We start from the raw sequence: 18,952 nt of genomic DNA on the forward strand, positions 1-18,952 counted from the left end.
GCTCCCCACTCCAGTATTCTTGCCTGGAGAATTCCATAGACAGAGGAGCCTGGTGGGCTACAGTCTGGGTCACAAAGAGTCGGACACAAGTGAGCAACTAACACTACTACTATGACATAGTACTTTTCTTTTGTACAAAACCTGCATAGAGATGTTTCTAGCAGCCTTATTTATAATCTCCCAAACTTAAAAGTCACCAAAATATTCTTCAATAGCTGAATTTACAAATAAACTGTGGAAGATCCAGACATTGGAAAATTCTTCAGCACTGAAAAGAAATGAGATATTAAGTAATATAAAGACATACAGGAACTGTAAAAACAAAAACAAAACCACAGAACCCTCAATTAAATAGAGTTGGGAGACTAGAAGGAGGAGCTCTCATGCCCTGTGAGGATAGCAGAGCCCAATAGAAAGAAAAGAAGGACTCTTTCCTGGCAAGAACTCTGACAAAGAAAAGTCATGAATTCTGTTTACTATAGCTCTTTTCCTTTCTATAAAAGTGTTCTCCTTCCTTGGAGGACTTCCACATGACTCACCATGGTTACTGACTCCAAATTGCAATTCTCTGCTGATATTGAATAAACTCATTTTTGCTTGAGAGATATCTGACAGTCTACTTGTTTTAGATCAACAGAATCTTAAATGCACATTACTAAGTGCAAGAAGCCAATCTGAAAATGTTTCATTCTAAAAGAGGCAAAACTATGGAGACAATAAAAATATCAGTGTTCCTGAGCTTGGGTAGGGGTAGGATGAATAGGTGGAGCACAGAGGATTTTTGAGGCAATGAGAATACTCTGAATGATACTATAATGATGGTTACATATCATTAGATATCAATATTTGACCAAATCCGTAGAACATACAACACAGAGGATGAACTCTCATGCAAACTATGAGCTTAGGCTCATGATGTCTCAATGTAAGGTCATCAGTTGTTATAAATAGCCCACTCTGGTAGGGAATGTTGATAATGGGGAAGACTATTTGTGTATAGGGACAGAATATTGAGGAAATCTACGTACCATCCTCTCGATTTTGCTGTGAACATAAGACTTCTCAAAATATAAAGTTTTTTTTTAAGTGAGTAAGATGGTAAAAAATATCAATTTTAAAATGATTGATTAGTTTTAAAAGGAAATGCTATAAACAACTTCACACTTATAATCATGACAATTTAGCGAAAATTGACCTTCAAAATCCACCAACTACCAAAACTTTAATAAAAATTAAATAACTGATATGAATAGTTCTGTATCCATTAAAGAAATGCAATTCATTATGTAAAAACTCCCCTCCCCCAAAAATCTCTGGGTCCATATGGTTTCACTGGAGAATTCTACCAAACATTTAAGGAATTAACACCAATCTTGTGAATTTACACAATTTCTTCCAGAAATGGAAGAAAAGAGATTTCTAAACTCATTTTATGAGGTCAGTGTTACCCTGATACCAAAATCAAAGAGAGAAAGAAAAAAGAAATCTACAAACCATTATTTTTCATCAACCTAAACATAAAATTCCTTACCAAAATATTAGCAAACGTAACCCTGTGCATGCTAAGTTGCTTCAGTTGTGTCCAACTCTTTGCAACCCTATGAACTGTAGCCCACCAGGCTCCTCTGTCCATGGGATTCTCCAGGCAAGAATACTGGAGTGGGTTGCCATGCCCTCCTCCAGGAACCTAAGCCCATGAGGCACTAAAAATTATTCACCATTTCCAAGTGGAATTTATTTCAAGGATGAAAGTGATTCAGCACTTCAAAGTCAATGATGTTAATCCACCATATGAACAGGTTAAAGAAGAAAACTTATATGATCACATCAATTGATGTAGAAAAAGTATTTAACAAAATCCAATGTACATTCCTGATATAAACACTCAGTAAGCTATGGGCTTCCCTGGTGGCTCAGAGGTTAAAGCATCTGCCTCCAATGCAAGAGACCCAGGTTCTATCCCTGGGTCGGGAAGATCCCCTGGAGAAGGAAATGGTAACCCACTCCAGTATTCTTGCCTGGAATCCTATGGACGGAGAAGCCTGGTAGGCTACAGTTCACAGGGTCGCAAAGAGTCAGACATGACTGAGCAACTTCAAAAAAAAAAAAAAAATCTATGAATAGAAGAGAAGTTCCTGAACCTAGACGAAGGGCATCTGTTTAACAAACCAATATAATATTGTAAAGTAATTAGCCTCCAATTAAAATAAATAAATTTAAATTAAAAAATAAAATAAAAATGAAAAACCTATAGTTAACATCATACCTAGTGATGAAAGATTAAATGTTTCCCCACAAGACTGGGAAAAAGCAAAGATGTCCACTCTCACCACTCTTACTCAATATATTTCTGGAAGTTCTAACCACTACAATAAAACAAGAAGAGGAAATAAAGCATACAGATTAGAAATGAAGAAATAAAGTTGTCCCTATTTGCAGATGACATGATTGACTACATAGAAAATCCAAAGGAATATACAAAAAGCAAAAACACTGGAACTAGTAAATTCAGCACTGTGGCAGGATATAAAATCAAAACACACACACATGTACACACACAAATCATATTTCTACATGAACACATAGAAACCAAAATCAAAACCCAATGTAGTTTACAATGTATCCAAAGAAATTCAAATACTTAGATATACACTTAATAAAATATGTACATGATACATATGCTAAAAACTACAAAATGTGATGAAAGAAATTAAGGACTTAAATAACTGTAAAAACATACCATGTGTAGAAAAGACAAATATAAAATATCACTTATATGTGGAATCTAAAGAAAGGATACAAAGGAACTTATCTACAAAACAGAAATAGTTACTGATGTAGAAAACTAGTGTATGGTTACCAGGGAGGAAGGAGGGATGGGGATAAATTGGGAGAATGGGATTGACATATGCACACTACTATATATAAAAATAAATAACAATAAGGACCTACTCTTAGCACAGGGAAGTCTACCGAATACTCTGTAATGGCCTATATGGGAAAAGAATCTAAAAAAGAGTGGATATATGTATAAGTATAATTGATTCACTTTGCTATACACCTGAAACTACCACAACAGTGTAAGTCAACTATACTCCAATAAGTAAAAAAAAAAAACCATGGGTTCAACACAGTAAAGCAGTCAATTCTCCTGAAATTATTATATAGACTTAACACAGTTTCTACCAAAGTCTCAGCAATTTTTTTGTAGATATAGGCAGGCACATAGGCAAGCTAATTCTAAATGGTATTGATAATGAAAAGCTACAGGTCCTAGTATAGCTAAAACAATCCTGACATGGAAGAGTAAAATGGGAGTAATCACTTTCGGGTTAGGGTTAGGGTAATCACTTTACTCATAAATCCTATGATATAACGAGTGATAAAGACCTGTGCACAGATGTTCATAGAATGTTTTTCCTTAATAGCCAAATAACTACATGCAATCTAGATATCTTTCACTGGGTCAATGGTTAAACAAATCATGGTACATACATACCACAGAAACAAATGATGCAGGCAACAGCTTGGATGAGTCCCATGGGCATGCTGGGTGGAAAAAAGGCTACTTGCAAAGGATAGTTTCATTTATATAATTTTGAAATGTCAAAATTATAGAAATGGAAAAGAGATTAGAGATTGCTGGGTTAAGGACCAAGGAGAGAGAGTGGGAAAGAAATGGATATAGCTTTAAAAAGAAAATCTGAGGTATCCTTATTGTGCTAGAACTATTCTGTATACTGTCTGTATATTCTGTATATTGGGGTGGTATACACCAGAACCTACTATGTGATAAAACTGTACAGAAGTAAACAAACACTGAGACACACATGACTACAGGTAAACTTGGGAAATCTGAATAAGATAGGTGAATCAATGTCAACATTCTACATAAGACCCTGCATTGTCTCACAAAATTCTACCATTGGAGGAAATAGTAAAGTCTACAGGGGATCTCTGTATGTAAATATGCAATTATCTCCAAAATTTTCTATTAAAAAAATCCTAATATTTTTTCCAAGAATAATACTGAATCATAAATAACTTGTTTGTTGGCTACTAATCAGGTTTGCATGAAACCTCAGGTAATAAACAATAACAGGCAACTGCCTCAAACCAAGCTGAAGGAGATATGCTTTTTGATGTTTCCAATGGTCAGTCATTGATCACACTGGGACACACTTGACACTTTCCTAAGGAGTTATCTGACCTCCGGTGAACTCCCTGATGCTGTTAATGTGTAAACAGGCTGCACTACCACTTCATGAATTGGCAGACAAGACTCGGGAAGGGATTGGATAGATTTGAAATAAATGAAGAGGACAACTTTTTTGGCTGTTAGTTCTAAAAGGTCTTTTAGGTCTTCATAGAACCATTCAACTTCAGCTTCTTCAGCATTACTGGTTGGGGAATAGACTTGGATTACTGTGATATTGAATGGTTTGCCTTGGAAACAAACAGAGATCATTCTGTCGTTTTTGAGATTGCATCCAAGTACTTCATTTCGGGTGCTCTTATTGACCATGATGGTTACTCCATTTCTTCTAAGGGATTCCTGCCCGCAGTAGTAGATATAATGGTCATCTGAGTTAGATTCACCTATTCCAATCCATTTTAGTTCGCTGATTCCTAGAATGCTGACGTTCACTCTTGCCATCTCCTCTTTGACCACTTCCAATTTGCCTTGATTCAGGGACCTGACATTCCAGGTTCCTATGCAATATTGCTCTTTACAGCATCAGACCTTGCTTCTATCACCAGTCACATCCACAGCTGGGTATTGTTTTTGCTTTGGCTCCATCCCTTCATTCTTTCTGGAGTTATTTCTCCACTGATCTCCAGTAGCATATTGGGCACCTACTGACCTGGGGAGTTCCTCTTTCAGTATCCTATCATTTTGCCTTTTCATACTGTTCATGGGGTTCTCAGGGCAAAAATACTGAAGTGATTTCCCATTGCCTTCTCCAGTGGACCACATTATGTCAGTAGACTGGAATGCAAAAGTAGGAAGTCAAGAAACACCTGGAGTAACAGGCAAATTTGGCGTTGGAACATGGAATGAAGCAGGGCAAAGGTTAATAGAGTTTTGCCAAGAGAACACATTGGTCATAGCAGACACCCTCTTCCAACAACACAAGAGAAAACTCTACACATGGACATCACCAGATGGTCAACACTGAAATCAGACTGATTATATTCTTTGCAGCCTAAGATGGAGACACTCTATACAGTGAGTAAAAACAAGACTAGGAGCTGACTGTGGCTCAGATCATGAGCTCCTTATTGCCAAATTCAGACCTAAATTGAAGAGAGTAGGGAAAACCACTAGACCATTCAGGTATGACCTAAATCAAATCCCTTATGATTATACAGTGGAAGTGAGAAATAGATTTAAGGGACTAGATCTGATAGATAGAGTGCTTGATGAACTATGGACTGAGATTTGTGACATTGTACAGGAGACTGGGATCAAAACCATCCCCATGGAAAAGAAATGCAAAAAAGCAAAATGGCTGTCTGGGGAGGCCTTACAAATAGCTGTGAGAAGAACAGAAGTGAAAAGCAAAGGAGAAAAGGAAAGATATAAACATCTGAATGCAGGCTTCCAAAAAACAGCAAGAAGAGATAAGAAAGTCTTCCTCAGCAATCAATGCAAAGAAATAGAGGAAAACAACAGAATGCGAAAGACTAGAGATCTCTTCAAGAAAGTTAGAGATACCAAGGGAACATTTCATGCAAAGATAGGCTCGATAAAGGACAGAAATGGTATGGACCTAAGAGAAGCAGAAGATATTAAGAAGAGGTGGCAAGAATACACAGAAGTACTGTACAAAAAAGATCTTCACGACCAAGATAATCACGATGATGTGAACACTCACACTCACCTAGAGCCAGACAACCTGGAATGTGAAGTCAAGTGGGCCTTAGAAAGCATCACTACAAATAAAGCTAGTGGTGGTGATGGCATTCCAGTTCAGCTATTTCAAATCCTAGAAGATCATGCTGTGAAAGTGCTGCACTCAATATGCCAGCAAACTTGGAAAACTCAGCAGTGACCACAGGACTGGAAAAGGTCAGTTTTCATCCCAATCCCAAAGAAAGGCAATGCCAAAGAATGCTCAAACTACTGCACAATTGCACTTATCTCACATGCTAGTAAAGTAATGCTTAAAATTCTCCAAGCCAAGGCTTCAGCAATATGTGAACCATGAACTTCCAGATGTTCAAGCTCGTTTTAGAAAAGGCAGAGAAACCAGAGATCAAATTGCCAACCTCTGCTGAATCACTGAAAAAGCAGGGAATTCCAGAAAAACATCTATTTGTGTTTTATTGACTATGCCAAAGGCTTTGACTGTGTGGAACACAATAAACTGTGGAAAATTCTGAGAGAGATGGGAATACCAGACCACCTGACCTGCCTCTTGAGAAACCTATATGCAGGTCAGGAAGCAACAGTTAGAACTGGACATGGAACAACAGACTGGTTCCAAATAGGAAAAGGAGTACGTCAAGGCTGTATATTGTCACCCTGCTTATTTAACTTCTATGCAGAGCACATCATGAGAAACACTGGGCTGGAAGAAGCACAAACTGGAATCAAGATTGCTGGGAGAAATATCAATAACCTCAGATATGCAGATGACACCACCCTTATGGCAGAAAGTGAAGAGGAACTAAAAAGCCTCTTGATGAAAGTGAAAGAGGAGAGTGGAAAAAGTTGGCTTAAACTCAACATTCAGAAAACGAAGATCATGGTATCTGGTCCCATCACTTCATGGCAAATAGATGGGGAAACAATAGAAATAGTGTCAGACTTTATTTTTGAGTGCTCCAAAATCACTGCAGATGGTGATTGCAGCCATGAAAATAAAAGACGCTTACTTCTTGGAAGAAAAGTTATGATCAACCTAGATAGCATATTGAAAAGCAGAGACATTACTTTGCCAAAAAAAAGTCCGTCTAGTCAAGGCTATGGTTTTTCCAGTAGTCATGTATGGATGTGAGATTTGGACTGTGAAGAAAGCTGAGTGCCAAAGAATTGATGCTTTTGAACTGTGGTGTTGGAGAAGACTCTTGAGAATCCCTTGGACTGCAAGGAGATCCAACCAGTCCATTCTGAAGGAGATCAGCCCTGGGATTTCTTTGGAAGGAATGATGCTAAAGCTGAAACTCCAGTACTTTGGCCACCTAATGTGAAGAGTTGACTCACTGGAAAAGACTTTGATGCTGGGAGGGATTGGGGGCAGGAGGGAAAGGTGATGACAGAGGATGAGATGGCTGGATGGCATCACCAACTCGATCGATGTGAGTTTGAGTGAACTCCGGGAGATGGTGATGGACAGGGAGGCCTGGCATGCTGCGATTTTTGGGGTCGCAGAGTGGGACACGACTGAGTGACTGAACTGAACTGAACTGATCTGAAATAAGTAGTTGATGAAACTGAGCTGTTTCCACTGAGATAAGATAATGGGATGATATCTGGGATCAGATCCCCAGAGGGCTCTTTTGGGACAAACAAAGTGACTGTGTTGTCTGAGGTTCTAATGGTAAGTGAAGATTGGATCACCAGTTGACGTCAAGATTGCTTTATAGATGCAGATAGAGGCTTGGCAGAAAGAAGGACCAACTGAACTGTCCAATAATGAGATGTACTACTTTGGGATGTAGAGTGTCCTATTTTTGGAATCATTTAAGCAGAAGTCATTGAACATCTCAGAAATGTGGACATTTCCTTTCAATATGCAGATGCTAATACCAAAGTAATCATGTAAAACACAGCTGCTAGTATTTAATTGCAACATATCTCTCGTTCCCTCCCTGGCTTTTCTTTTTTTCCTGCCTGGAACCTTCTCTTCTGTGATAATTGGAAGGGAAAAAAAGTACTCTGAGGTCTTGGGGTCAATGTTCTATATAGACTGTAATCTCTACAGGAAAAATCAAGTTTATTGTTTTTTGTGGCATGTAGGGACACAGAACCCTGCAATTACCCCCTGGACTTATCTGAGAGATTGATATGGACACAAGATAACCATTGTTGCATTATGAGAAATACCAATTGTTTTCATGTCTGTTTTTCCTAATAAACTGTGAACTCTTTCAAGGATACCATATTTTACATTTTTTAAAAATTCTTCCTACATCTAGAACATTACACATAGTGGCTTCTCAATAGTTTCTCCATAAAATGTTTCTCAGGCATGATCAGATGGTTTGTGGTGTAGTTTGTATAACAAATGCTAGGCTGGCATTTCTTCCCAGGAAGAAGAAGGTGCTCGCTTCCACTTGCTTTTTTGGGTGACATCTAAGGTAGATAATGTTGACTATTTCTAAAGATATCTCTCTACCATTTCCTTCACTTAATGGCAACCAGAGAGCTAAAACAATACTTTAAAGATCTGAGCTTTTGACAGAGTTCCTAGTGCGGGACACATGAATCTAGTTTGATGTCTTAGGTGTGAAAAGGGTGGGAAGGGTGTGGATATTTTCTTTAAGCTGAGTCTGGGGGGTTGGTGGACAGGGGAGGCATTTATAAATGATCAGGGCCAACTGAGTGACTTAGCACGCATAGGGCCTTCTAAACTTTGGAAAACCTTGTTGATAAATGTTCCAGTATGGCATTTTCTGCTTCCCACCATCCTCCTCACTCTTGGGAGTAGGGGTATTGGGGTGAGGGAAGGAGAGGGCAATGTGTTGTTGGTTGTTCAAAAAAGGAAATAGGAAATCCAAAGAGGCTAAGTTAGGAAGAGAAAAAGAAGAGGCCTGGGACCAGAGGAAGGTGTGCTAAGGAAGACTGGGACTTCTCTGGACCCTTGGTGAAAGGATAGGAACACCCACAGCCAGGAGTCTGGCCTTGTAGCCTATTTTAATGGTAGGGAGGGGTACCCTGGGACACACTAGGAGCCTAAGTCTCAGCACAGCTGGACACCTGTCAGTCAGTCCTTCCAGGACTTCCCCATGGATGGCCCTGTTCTCAAAGGGATCTCTCCCAGAATGGCATTAGTAAGATAACACGGCCTTCAGAGCAAGGTGGAGGCGGGGTGGAGGGTAGCCTAAAATTAGCCCTCTGGATCTATTCAGCCAGACTGCAGGCAGTGTTATTAATAGTGGAAACTGGGGGCTCTGCCTGCTCCAGCCCCTGGGGCAAGTAGGGGGCTCCCCTTGGAGGGGCCACCAAGGCCCAGTGCTTCGCAGAGGTGTAGGGGCAACCTGGTAAGTACCTGGAGCCTAGAATATGACAATGCTATCAGGAACAAGTGAACTCTTAGGGCTGCCGGCTGGTGAACCTATGATCACCACCCTTTGTAGTCTGTTTCCACTGGGTCTGGTTTCTGGCGGTGCTTGGGAGGTCAGTGAGGAAACCTCCTCACAGAGAGAAGGACGGGTTCCTGCTGTGTTTGTCCCAGGAAAGTATGTCTGCCTGGGCTCTGGGATTCAAATGGTCCTACTTCTTCAGGGAAATTGCTGCAGTTATGCAATACAGGAGGTTTGTTTGTCTTTGTGTCCTTGTTTAGTATTTGTGAGTATGTGTGGATGCAGGATAGACTCAAGGACAGAAAGGCAGAGCTCCTCAATGTGGGGAGGAGGGGAAAATGAGCATTAAAAATAGTCTGTTAATGCTTGGCAGACTATTCTGGGGCCCACTGAAACCAGCCACTCTCCCAAAGGAGTTCTTAACCTAGATTCAGAGACACCCCCACAAGAGGGCCTTAGATAGAATTCAAAGAGTCCAAAAATACAGATGATATGAACACTTTTATTTCCCCCTAATCTAACTGAAATTTACTACTTCCTTCAAGGATGAATGCAGGCAGCAAATAGCAATCATATTACTAGTTCCTGTAACTTGGTCACCAGAAGAAATCATAGATATTTCCTTTCATATTACAGTTGTGACAGAGATCTAGAAATGTCATTTGTGCTCATTATAACTTAGAAATTATTAGTAGAAGTTGTTATTTAATGTGTTAATAAGGAACTTTTATTACTATATCATGCAATTTTAAAAATATTTTGATAGCTATTTTTCAATATAATTGGTTTCCTTTAATTCTATATATCTTATGGATGGAGGCACACATATGCCTGTGGCTGATTCATGTTGATGTGTGGCAAAAACCATCACAATATTGTAAAGTAAGTATCCTCCAATTAAAATAGATTAATTAATCTAAAAACGAAAGAAAAAATTAAAAATCATTCTGAGATGGGGCCAGAGACTTAACAAGATTGTCACAGGGGCTGATGTCACCAAAAAAGAGTTTAAAACCCCTGCACTTTGGGGATCAGGAGAAGGATCCTTGCACAGAATGGCCACACATAATAACTCTGATTAATAAACAATAGTACGATGAGGTTAGACAACAGATGACTTAGATTTTCTTACCCTATCTAATGAAATGAGGTACAATTCACTCAAGTATCCAAGGCTGCTGGGGTTTATGTCTTGTTCTCCCTCTGGAGGCTCATTATATTGGCCCTGCTGTAGGCTCATAATATGACCTTGGTAAGATGTTCAGCATTTCCTTTCACACTCCCTTTCCTCTTCATTTCCCTGAACATCACTCCCCCAAGAGTAAGATAATAATATTATAAAATAGTAAGATTTATTTTATTTAATGATTTCATAAAGAAATCATTTCTTTACAAGTCATATGATTAAGGTCCTGGAATCCAGCATGACCCTCAAACCTGAGGTTTCTGGGAGCTACAATACAACTGCTTGAGGCAAGGAGGAGGGATCTGTGTTTGCTTTTCAGGTGGTAATAGAAAGAACAAGATGGGGAGTAGGGAAAACTGGTTTCTATTCCATCTCTAAATTGAAGTTATGGAGCTTTAACCTCAGGAGGGAGCAGCAGTCATAGAAATTGAAGACCTAAGTAATAATAATAATCGTAGTGAAAATAGTTACTGAGTATTACATTCAAGTGGTATTATAAATACTTAAGATGTATTAACTCATTTAATCCTAACAATAGTCCTCTGAGATGGATACTACTATTACTTTATCTTTACAGAAAAAGGAATAGACACAGAGAGATTAAATGATCTGCCCTAGGTCACACAGCTACTAAGTGGTAGAGATGAGACTGAAACAGAATCCTAGACCATGTTTTACTACTTCCATATATGGACTCCCAATCTGCAGTGGGGAAAAAACAGATCCATACAGGAGTTATGATACAGTGTGATGACTGCTATAGTGCTATAAGAGCAAAGACTCAAGGCAGTAATCCATCAGAGGAAGTTGCATGTAAAAGAAGGAAGCATGATATATATCAAGAGCCATAATTTCTCCCCCCTTATTGATGGATTTTGGAGTATAAGTAGAGGAGTGTTAGAAAGTGAGGCTGGAGATTTTGGCCAAGGTTTTCTCATGAAGGACCTGTAAGTTTGGCAAGGCATCTGGGCTATACTCTGAAAGAAAGGGGAGTCATTAAAGGATTTAAAATAGAGGATTGGCACAGACAAGATTTATATTTTTAAGTGATCACTTTAGCCATAAGAAGAAGAAATTACTGAAAAAGTAAACTAGCTAGGAGACTACTGTAAGAGTTGATGGAATAGATGATAGAGGCCTAGATAAAGTACAGGCAATGAGTATGAGCCTGAGAAGGGTAGCCTATAGAGGTCTCTAGGAAGTAAAATCCATATGATTTGGTAATCAGTTAGATGTGGGTGGGAGAAAGAGATAAAGAGACCTGACATTAGTCTGGGTATTTGGTTTGGTTGACCAGTTGGATGATGAGGAACTGAGATGTGGATCTAGTTTGGTTATGGTGATGGTAGTAGTGATGGTGTAGTACTGCTGATTTTGAAGTACCTGAAAGAATTCAATGAATACATATCTTTGCTGAAGAGAGAGCTGGGGTACTTGGAGCAGTGGGCTTGAACTCATCCTGATAAAGGTGAAAGCTATAGCTCTATAAGGAGAGAACATGGAAGACAAAACTATTTTAGGGGAGAACAGAGTGGGGGCGGGGGGGTATCACAAGAGTGTGCTGGCCAGGAAGCCAAGAGAAGACTACAAAGGAAGAAGTGGTCAGATGTTCCAGAAGAGTCAGAAAAGGAAAGATCTGAGAAATAGCTAGTAGATTTAACCACAAGGATGACTTTTAAAGAACTATTTAGTGTGTGATTAAGGGTGGATGGAGCCACTGCAGAGGGTGGAAAAGTGACTTGGAGGTGAAGAAGAAAAGAAAGGTTGAAGACACAGAAGAAGCTCACCTTTGAAGATCTAACATGTGGTATCTCTGTTTCTCTTGGGGCTTCCCTGGTCGCTCACCCAATAAAGAATTTGCCTGCAATGCAGGAGACTTGGATTTGATCCCTGAGTCAGGAAGATCCCCTGGAGAAGGAAATGGCTACCCATGCCAGTATTCTTGCCTGGAGAATCCTGTGGACAGAGAAGCCTAGTGGGCTATAGTCCATGAGGTCACAAAGAATCAGACATGACTGAATGACTAAGCATACATACACACACACACTCTTTCTCTCAACAGTTCCATGAGGCAGGAACGATTATTTCTGTCTTATAAATGAGGAAACTGAATCCCAAAGAAGGGAAGAGACTTGCCCAAAGGTTACTCAGATAGAAAATAGGGGTGCTGAGTTGCAAACTTAGATCTGCCTGATTTCTAAAATCCTCTTGTTATAATTGCACCCCCCCAAATGGATAAATAATAAATATATGGAGTTGATGCTGACTTATAGGGGGAGCTAAAGTTGAGGGAGACCCATCCACCCACCTCACAATTTATTCTGTGAAGTGTATATTCGAGGTCCCAGGCTAACAAAGAGGGGTTGAGGTCGACAGTAAATAAAAGGAGGTGTGTGGCCTTGAGCCCAGGGCTGCAGGGTATGGGAGAGGATGAAGACTCGACTTCTGAAAAACCTACCAGCTAATCCTGATGACATTACAGAGATGGGCGACTTTGACTTTGGAGCATTACAAACAGGACAAGAAAGGTCAAAGCATTAGGTTGAGTCAGTCACTGGGCGATGAGTGATTTTGTAGAGCCTGGGGGTAATGAAGAGACAAGAGCTGAGGGTTGAGGCAAGGCTCCAGGCTGGGTAGAGCAGAGAGGATGGGAAAATTCTTGACTCAGAGAGATGGAAAAGATTGAAGGCAGGAGGAGAAGGGGGCAGCAGAGGATGAGATGGTTGGGTGGCATCACCAACTCAATGGACATGAGTTTGAGCAAACCTTAGGAGATAGTGAAAGACAGGGAAACCTGGCATGCTATAGTCTATGGGGTTACAAAGAGTTGGACATGAACAACAACAGCAGAGAGATGGAGAAGCCATAGTTTCCAAAGAGTTGCTGGCAATCAAAGGGACTCCTGGATTGAAGTGGTCCTGGTGGAAAATCTAGTTGTCAACAGAGAGGAGGACTTGCCCTGGAAACCTCAACTATTTCTTACTATCTCTTTAAGTTTGTTTTACTTTAAGTGTATTTCTTATAATGTCATTTCTTTATTTAATCAGTGAATGCCATTCAGCATCCATTTCCTGAGCAACTCTTGCCTGAAGCATGGGCCTGAGTCTGAGTGGACATCACATATGAGGGGCTATAAAGAGGTTAAAAAGTAAAAGTGAAAGCTAGTTGCACAGTTGTGTCAGACTCTTTGTAATCTCATGGATTGTACAGGTTCCTCTGTCCATGGAATTCTCCAGGCAAGAATACTGGAGTGGGTTGTCATTTCCTTCTCCAGGAGATCTCCCGACCCAGGGATCAAACCCAGGTCTCCTGCATTGCAGGCAGATCTTTACCATCTGAGCCACTAGGGAAGCCCATGAAGTTGTTGAATCTCATCTAAAAGTCTGAGAGGTAGAGTTGAGGGCCTGCCCCCATAAGACTGCTGTCAGAATGCTCAGGGATGACTACTTGACACCACAAAGCACCATTCTGTTGGCCTAGCAACTGTCAGACCAGAACCACCTCTTTAGCCCACACATTCTGAACTAAGATGCATCTACCAACTCCCTAGCCATGATGTAGGCTCTGCTGGGAGTGGAGGAATAATAAGATGGATACAGGAGTCCTCACCTTGAAGTTTACACATTGATGAAGCACAGATAAGTGGAAATAAGATGTGAAAGTTCATAGCTAAAGCCTAGTTGTAATCCTTTAGAAACCCTGAGAAGGGGCAGAGATTAGGGAAGGCTTCCCAGAAGTACGAGTTTGAAGGGTAGGCAGGACAACATATGCAAAGGTACCAGGCTGTGAAATGACCTGATCTATTTTGGCAGCCATCTCTAGGGTCTGAAATAAGATGGAGTAGGAGTTCGAAGCAGAGAGCCAATGCGTGTGGAGCCTGATAGTGCAGGATGGGGGAGCAAGCATCCAGGCCTTTTGATGGCAGCCCTCGGTCTCCTGTTTTTGTCACCCACAGATCTGGCATATCCTCCTGCTCATAATGAGAATAGTTCTGCTCCAATCAGCCAAGGTGAAAACCTCATGGACATCACCAAGATCTTCTCCATCCTGCAACCTGATGAGGAGGAGGACACCAACACAGGAGAGATACAAGCTCTCAATCAAGCAGTGTACAACAATGATTCCTATACTTTGGACCAGCTTTTGTGCCAGGAGCGTTACAAAAGATTTATCAACAGTAGGAGTGGCTGGGGTGTCCCTGGGACACCCTTGCGCTTGGCTGCTTCTTATGGCCACCTTAGCTGCCTGCAGGTCCTCCTGGCACATGGTGCTGATGTTGATAGCTTAGACGCCAAGGCACAGACACCACTTTTTACCGCTGTCAGTCATGGCCATCTGGACTGCGTGCGTGTGCTTTTGGAAGCTGGTGCCTGTCCTGGTGGTAGCATCTACAACAACTGCTCTCCTGTGCTCACAGCTGCCCGTGATGGTGCTGTTACCATCCTGCAGGAGCTCCTGTGTCATGGTGCAGAGGTCAATGTCAAGGCAAAACTACCAGTCTGGGCATCAAACATAGCTTCATGTTCTGGCCCCCTCTATTTGGCTGCAGTCTATGGTCACCTTGATTGTTTCCGCCTGCTTTTGCTCCATGGGGCAGACCCTGACTACAACTGTACTGACCAGCACCTATTGGCTCGAGTCTCACGGCCCCGCACCCTCCTTGAAATCTGCCTCCACCATAATTGTGAGCCAGAGTACATCCGGCTGTTAATTGATTTTGGTGCTAACATCTACCTTCCATCTCTCTCCCTGGACCTGAACTCGCAATATGATAAAGGCACTGCATTGCTAGTACAGGCCCGAGGTGAGTGTCAAGCAGACCAGCTCTAATAGGTCTCCTGGCTTGGATGTCCCAGGGACACAAATCACCACCTAAGTTAATGTTTCTGGGGTGAATTGGAGAAAGCACCATTGTCTTCCCTTTCTTGGGGCCCCAGTAGAAAAGAGGTTACAGATTCCTTTTTAGGGAAAGGTTTACTAAAATGAGGTATGGTTTGCACAATCCCAATTTGTGTTTCTGGCTCTGCCAATGACAGTTTTGTGGCCTTGAATGTGCCCTCTCTAGGCTTCAATGTGCCCCATTGGTACCATGCATTTTAGGGCAGGGAGGGGGGCATTTCTTAGAAGGGAAAGATCAGTTAGGGCTGCAGTAGCCAGGGCAGGATGGATGTAGGCTTGAGTGGGAGAACCATCCTGAGAATTGCTTCTCAAAACCTGTTTTTCCTTACTGTAGCCACTCCACGGTCACTACTATCACAGGCTCGTTTAGTTATCCGCAGATCCCTGTGCCACACCAGCCAGCCACAGGCCATCGACCAGCTGGATATTCCCCCCACGTTGATTAGCTACCTCAAACACCAACTGTAATCTTACAGCCTTCCCAGAAATCTACAGTGCCTCCAAGAAATCACCTGGGGACCCAGGTATCTGGAGGGAACTACAGCTCTACACACTCACCCAAAGCTGCTCTCCTGTATTATCCTCCACAATAAAATCCTTAGAACATAAATCCTGGGGGCTATTGTGTCTGGTATGTGTTAGGTTGTTGGGGGGGCACAGAGTTCACTGGGGGAAGGTGTCTGGTTGGTCATGGGAAAGAATTATACTGATCTGGCATTCAACAGGCATAGGAGCCTGACTACTGAAAGATAAAACTAACCCAGTAGCCTATACCTCCCCACCAAGATCCTTGAAACAATTGGCACAGTAATGTCCTAGGAGCAAGGTCCTGAAGAAATCAGGTAAGTATAAAGGTAGCATCATCTTGTTCAGCCCTGTGTCTCCACTGAATCTCTGGTTGCTATTGTTACTGAACCAAACATGGGTCCACAACCAATCTATTGACACCAGGTTGTGGTGAACGAAAGCCACCTTTTCAGGGGCTGTTGCCTGTCGAGACTGGCTCGACAAGCAGGGTTTCCGAAAGTGCGATATGGCAAGAAAATGAGAAACAAGGCACAAGAATTCAGAGAAAAGTGAGGATCAGGGGACCAACACCACTCCAAGGTGAGGGTGCCAAAACTGAATCTAAGCCAGCTTTATTATACTTTCAGCTGTGAAATGAAAGAATATGTGGGGAGTTAAATTATAACACATGTGGCATTCAGGGCCAAAGAACAAAATGATCATTAGCCATTGAGTAATTAAGAAACAGTAATCAATAACAAATCAGTAACTAAGACTAATATTCTTATCTATAGATTTTCCATCAGATACATAAAACATGTGACTCTGAGACGCCAGTTGAGAAACAGTCTGGGGTTGGTTTTCCAACCCCAGGGTCATATCTTGTTTTCAAGATTATGAACTATTCCCTCTGGACTTGTTCCAAGAGCCTCATGCCTTATAGCATCCAGTTTATCAATAATTATACATTTCTTTTGCAGCCCTTGCCAGGGCCTGCTTTTCTTTTATTCTTCCTGTCTCCTACAGTTGCCAAACACCTTATTTGAGTCAAATGACCAAGGAGTCTCCCATTCACTCACCTTGAACCATAGGCTGCGTTATCACTAGTCTATTTTATAGTCAAGATCTAGCTAGGAACACAAATTACCAAATAATATGACAACAGATTTAACATGCAAAATGGTTACATAGGTGATAGGCAGAGAATCTAAGAAGGACAGGAAGTTATAGATTAGTGATAGCAGGAGTCTAACACCATCCTTAGGCTGAACGGGTAAGGGAAGAAGTATGTCCAGAGTCTAGGGACTTGGGTCACCTGATGGAAAGTGAAATCATAGGTCTATCATGGATTATCCAAACAAGAGGAAAGGAAGAAACACCCTCTCCTTTACATCATTCTTGCCCATCAGTCTGCTTCCAGTATCTCACTGGAGAAAACTAGAGGTCAAATAATATGAGAGCTTGGGAAACACAACCTAGAGGGGTCAGCCCCTCTTGCAACATCTGGAAGAGCAGGGCAAGATGAAAAATGGACAGTGGAAGGAGGTGGTATAACCTGAGTCAGGAATTGGATCACACAGCAGAATTGGAAGTATACTGACAGCAGAAGCCATAGAAGAGACACAGCAGAGATGCCACCAAAGGCACAAAAGGTAGAGCCTAAGTACCCGGGCTTCCCCACATTTCTTACCCTCCCATCAGTGCCTTCCACTGGTTGAACACAACCAGAAGATGATTGACGAGTAACCCTGGGGAATACAGCCTGCATTGGTCAGTCAACCTATGGTGTGGAGAAGAACCGGGGAAGGAGGCAAATGGAACCTGAACCAGCACAGATAGCCACCCAAATCCAGATCTAGACACTTTCAATTTTGCTAAATCTTCATCCTTTCACAGTTCCTTCTTTTATATCTCCTGCACAACTGTGGGTGAGAATATGGATGAGCAGTTAAAGAGATACAAGGTGAAGGCATAGAGGATGCAAGCCCAGATAATAGCTATGTGGGAAGTACTTTTGATGTTTAGAGCTTTTCCTGAGAGCTGCCTTGACAGACCCACCCCCCCACACACCCCTACATAATTATCTCCTATCATGCAGGATGGGAGGCAGGGAATGAGTTCGAAAATTAGTTGCCTCTCCTTCTTATCGCCTGCACACTCCTTAGCTCCTAGTGCTTGAGAGCCTTTAGAAAGGAAGGCGTGAAAACTGGCCATCTATCCCCATGGTCCTGCCTGACACAGCTTCCAGACTTTCAAATGCATAAGGCATTTTGGATGGCAGTGCAACTGTTTATGTCCAAGAAACAAGAGAAGTAAAGGACTGGAATATACTATAAACACAGACTTCAGGGCAGAGAGCCACAGGTATCTTTTACCTTTCTTTCAGTATGGGCTCCTGATGGGTGAGTTATCTGGGACCCCACTCCTTGCTCTGTTTCCCATCCACTTAGTCAAGGTTTAGGAGATTTGGAGTCAAGTTCAGCAGCCCCATTTATTGGGTTGGCCACAAAATTCATTTGGGTTTTTCTATAAGATATTATGGAAAAACCTGAATGAATTTTTTGGCCAGCCCAATACTTTAGGACCCTGGGAAAATACACCCTTCAAATGGGGCCTGCCCAGAGTAGCCTCTCCTGTGCCACCTAGAATACAGATTCTCTGGTTGACCTTTGAAGACGTGTGGATACTCTTGGCATGCCAGAAGACTTGCACTTGATGAGAATGTAGGAGCACATCAAAACCTTGACAGAGAGGAGGCTGAAACTCTATGCCCTATTTCTAAGATAAGCAGATTGAGAACCTTTCAAAATTAAGTATCCATGTTATTGGTAGCTCAGCTCTCCAGACCCCTGAGCTATTGTTCTTCTACTTGCCTGTGCTTCTATGGACAGAAACAACTTTAAGGCCTGGTACCTTGGTCTCTTTCCCATCCAGACAAGAGACCAAGAGTTAAAATGGATCATCTCAAATTCTGATCATGAATCTTCTGAGGCAACTTTCCCTAGGAGATATGAGGAGGAGGTGCCTGGAATGAAAACTCACTCTTGGCCTTTAGTCTCTTGTTGGCACTGCCCCTAGATGATAATCTAGCTTCCTTCCTATCCCCCA

The 18,952-nt window shown here is 41.6% G+C and overlaps 2 protein-coding genes across 2 annotated transcripts in view; both read left to right on the plus strand.

The window, feature by feature from the left end:
• Window positions 1-14,464, plus strand: part of MTMR8 (myotubularin related protein 8) — a 230,332-nt gene extending 215,868 nt beyond the window's left edge. Inside the window, exon 13 of the mRNA XM_040266115.1 lies at window positions 14,394-14,464. Coding sequence (XP_040122049.1) covers window positions 14,394-14,418 — 25 coding nt within the window. The 3' untranslated portion in view covers window positions 14,419-14,464. The remainder of the gene's footprint in view (window positions 1-14,393) is intronic.
• ASB12 (ankyrin repeat and SOCS box containing 12) lies at window positions 9,072-15,947 on the plus strand. Its single transcript, XM_040266116.1, has 3 exons — window positions 9,072-9,210; window positions 14,394-15,242; window positions 15,672-15,947. Exons 2-3 carry the CDS (start codon window positions 14,459-14,461, stop codon window positions 15,803-15,805), a joined length of 918 nt encoding a protein of 305 aa, XP_040122050.1. The 5' UTR covers window positions 9,072-9,210; window positions 14,394-14,458; the 3' UTR covers window positions 15,806-15,947.
• Window positions 15,948-18,952: the final 3,005 nt, after the last annotated feature.

This window comes from Oryx dammah, unplaced genomic scaffold (assembly GCF_014754425.2).
Source record: "Oryx dammah isolate SB20612 unplaced genomic scaffold, SCBI_Odam_1.1 HiC_scaffold_23, whole genome shotgun sequence".
NCBI classification, from domain to species: domain Eukaryota; kingdom Metazoa; phylum Chordata; class Mammalia; order Artiodactyla; family Bovidae; genus Oryx; species Oryx dammah.

What these genes read in the sequence shown, in the direction of transcription:
- ASB12 (XM_040266116.1), top strand. Translation starts at nt 14,459, where the DNA reads ATGGACATCACCAAGATCTTCTCCATCCTGCAACCTGATGAGGAGGAG. An exon ending in ATTGCTAGTACAGGCCCGAG is followed by an intron (nt 15,243 to 15,671) that starts GTGAGTGTCAAG and finishes TCCTTACTGTAG; the next exon opens with CCACTCCACGGTCACTACTA.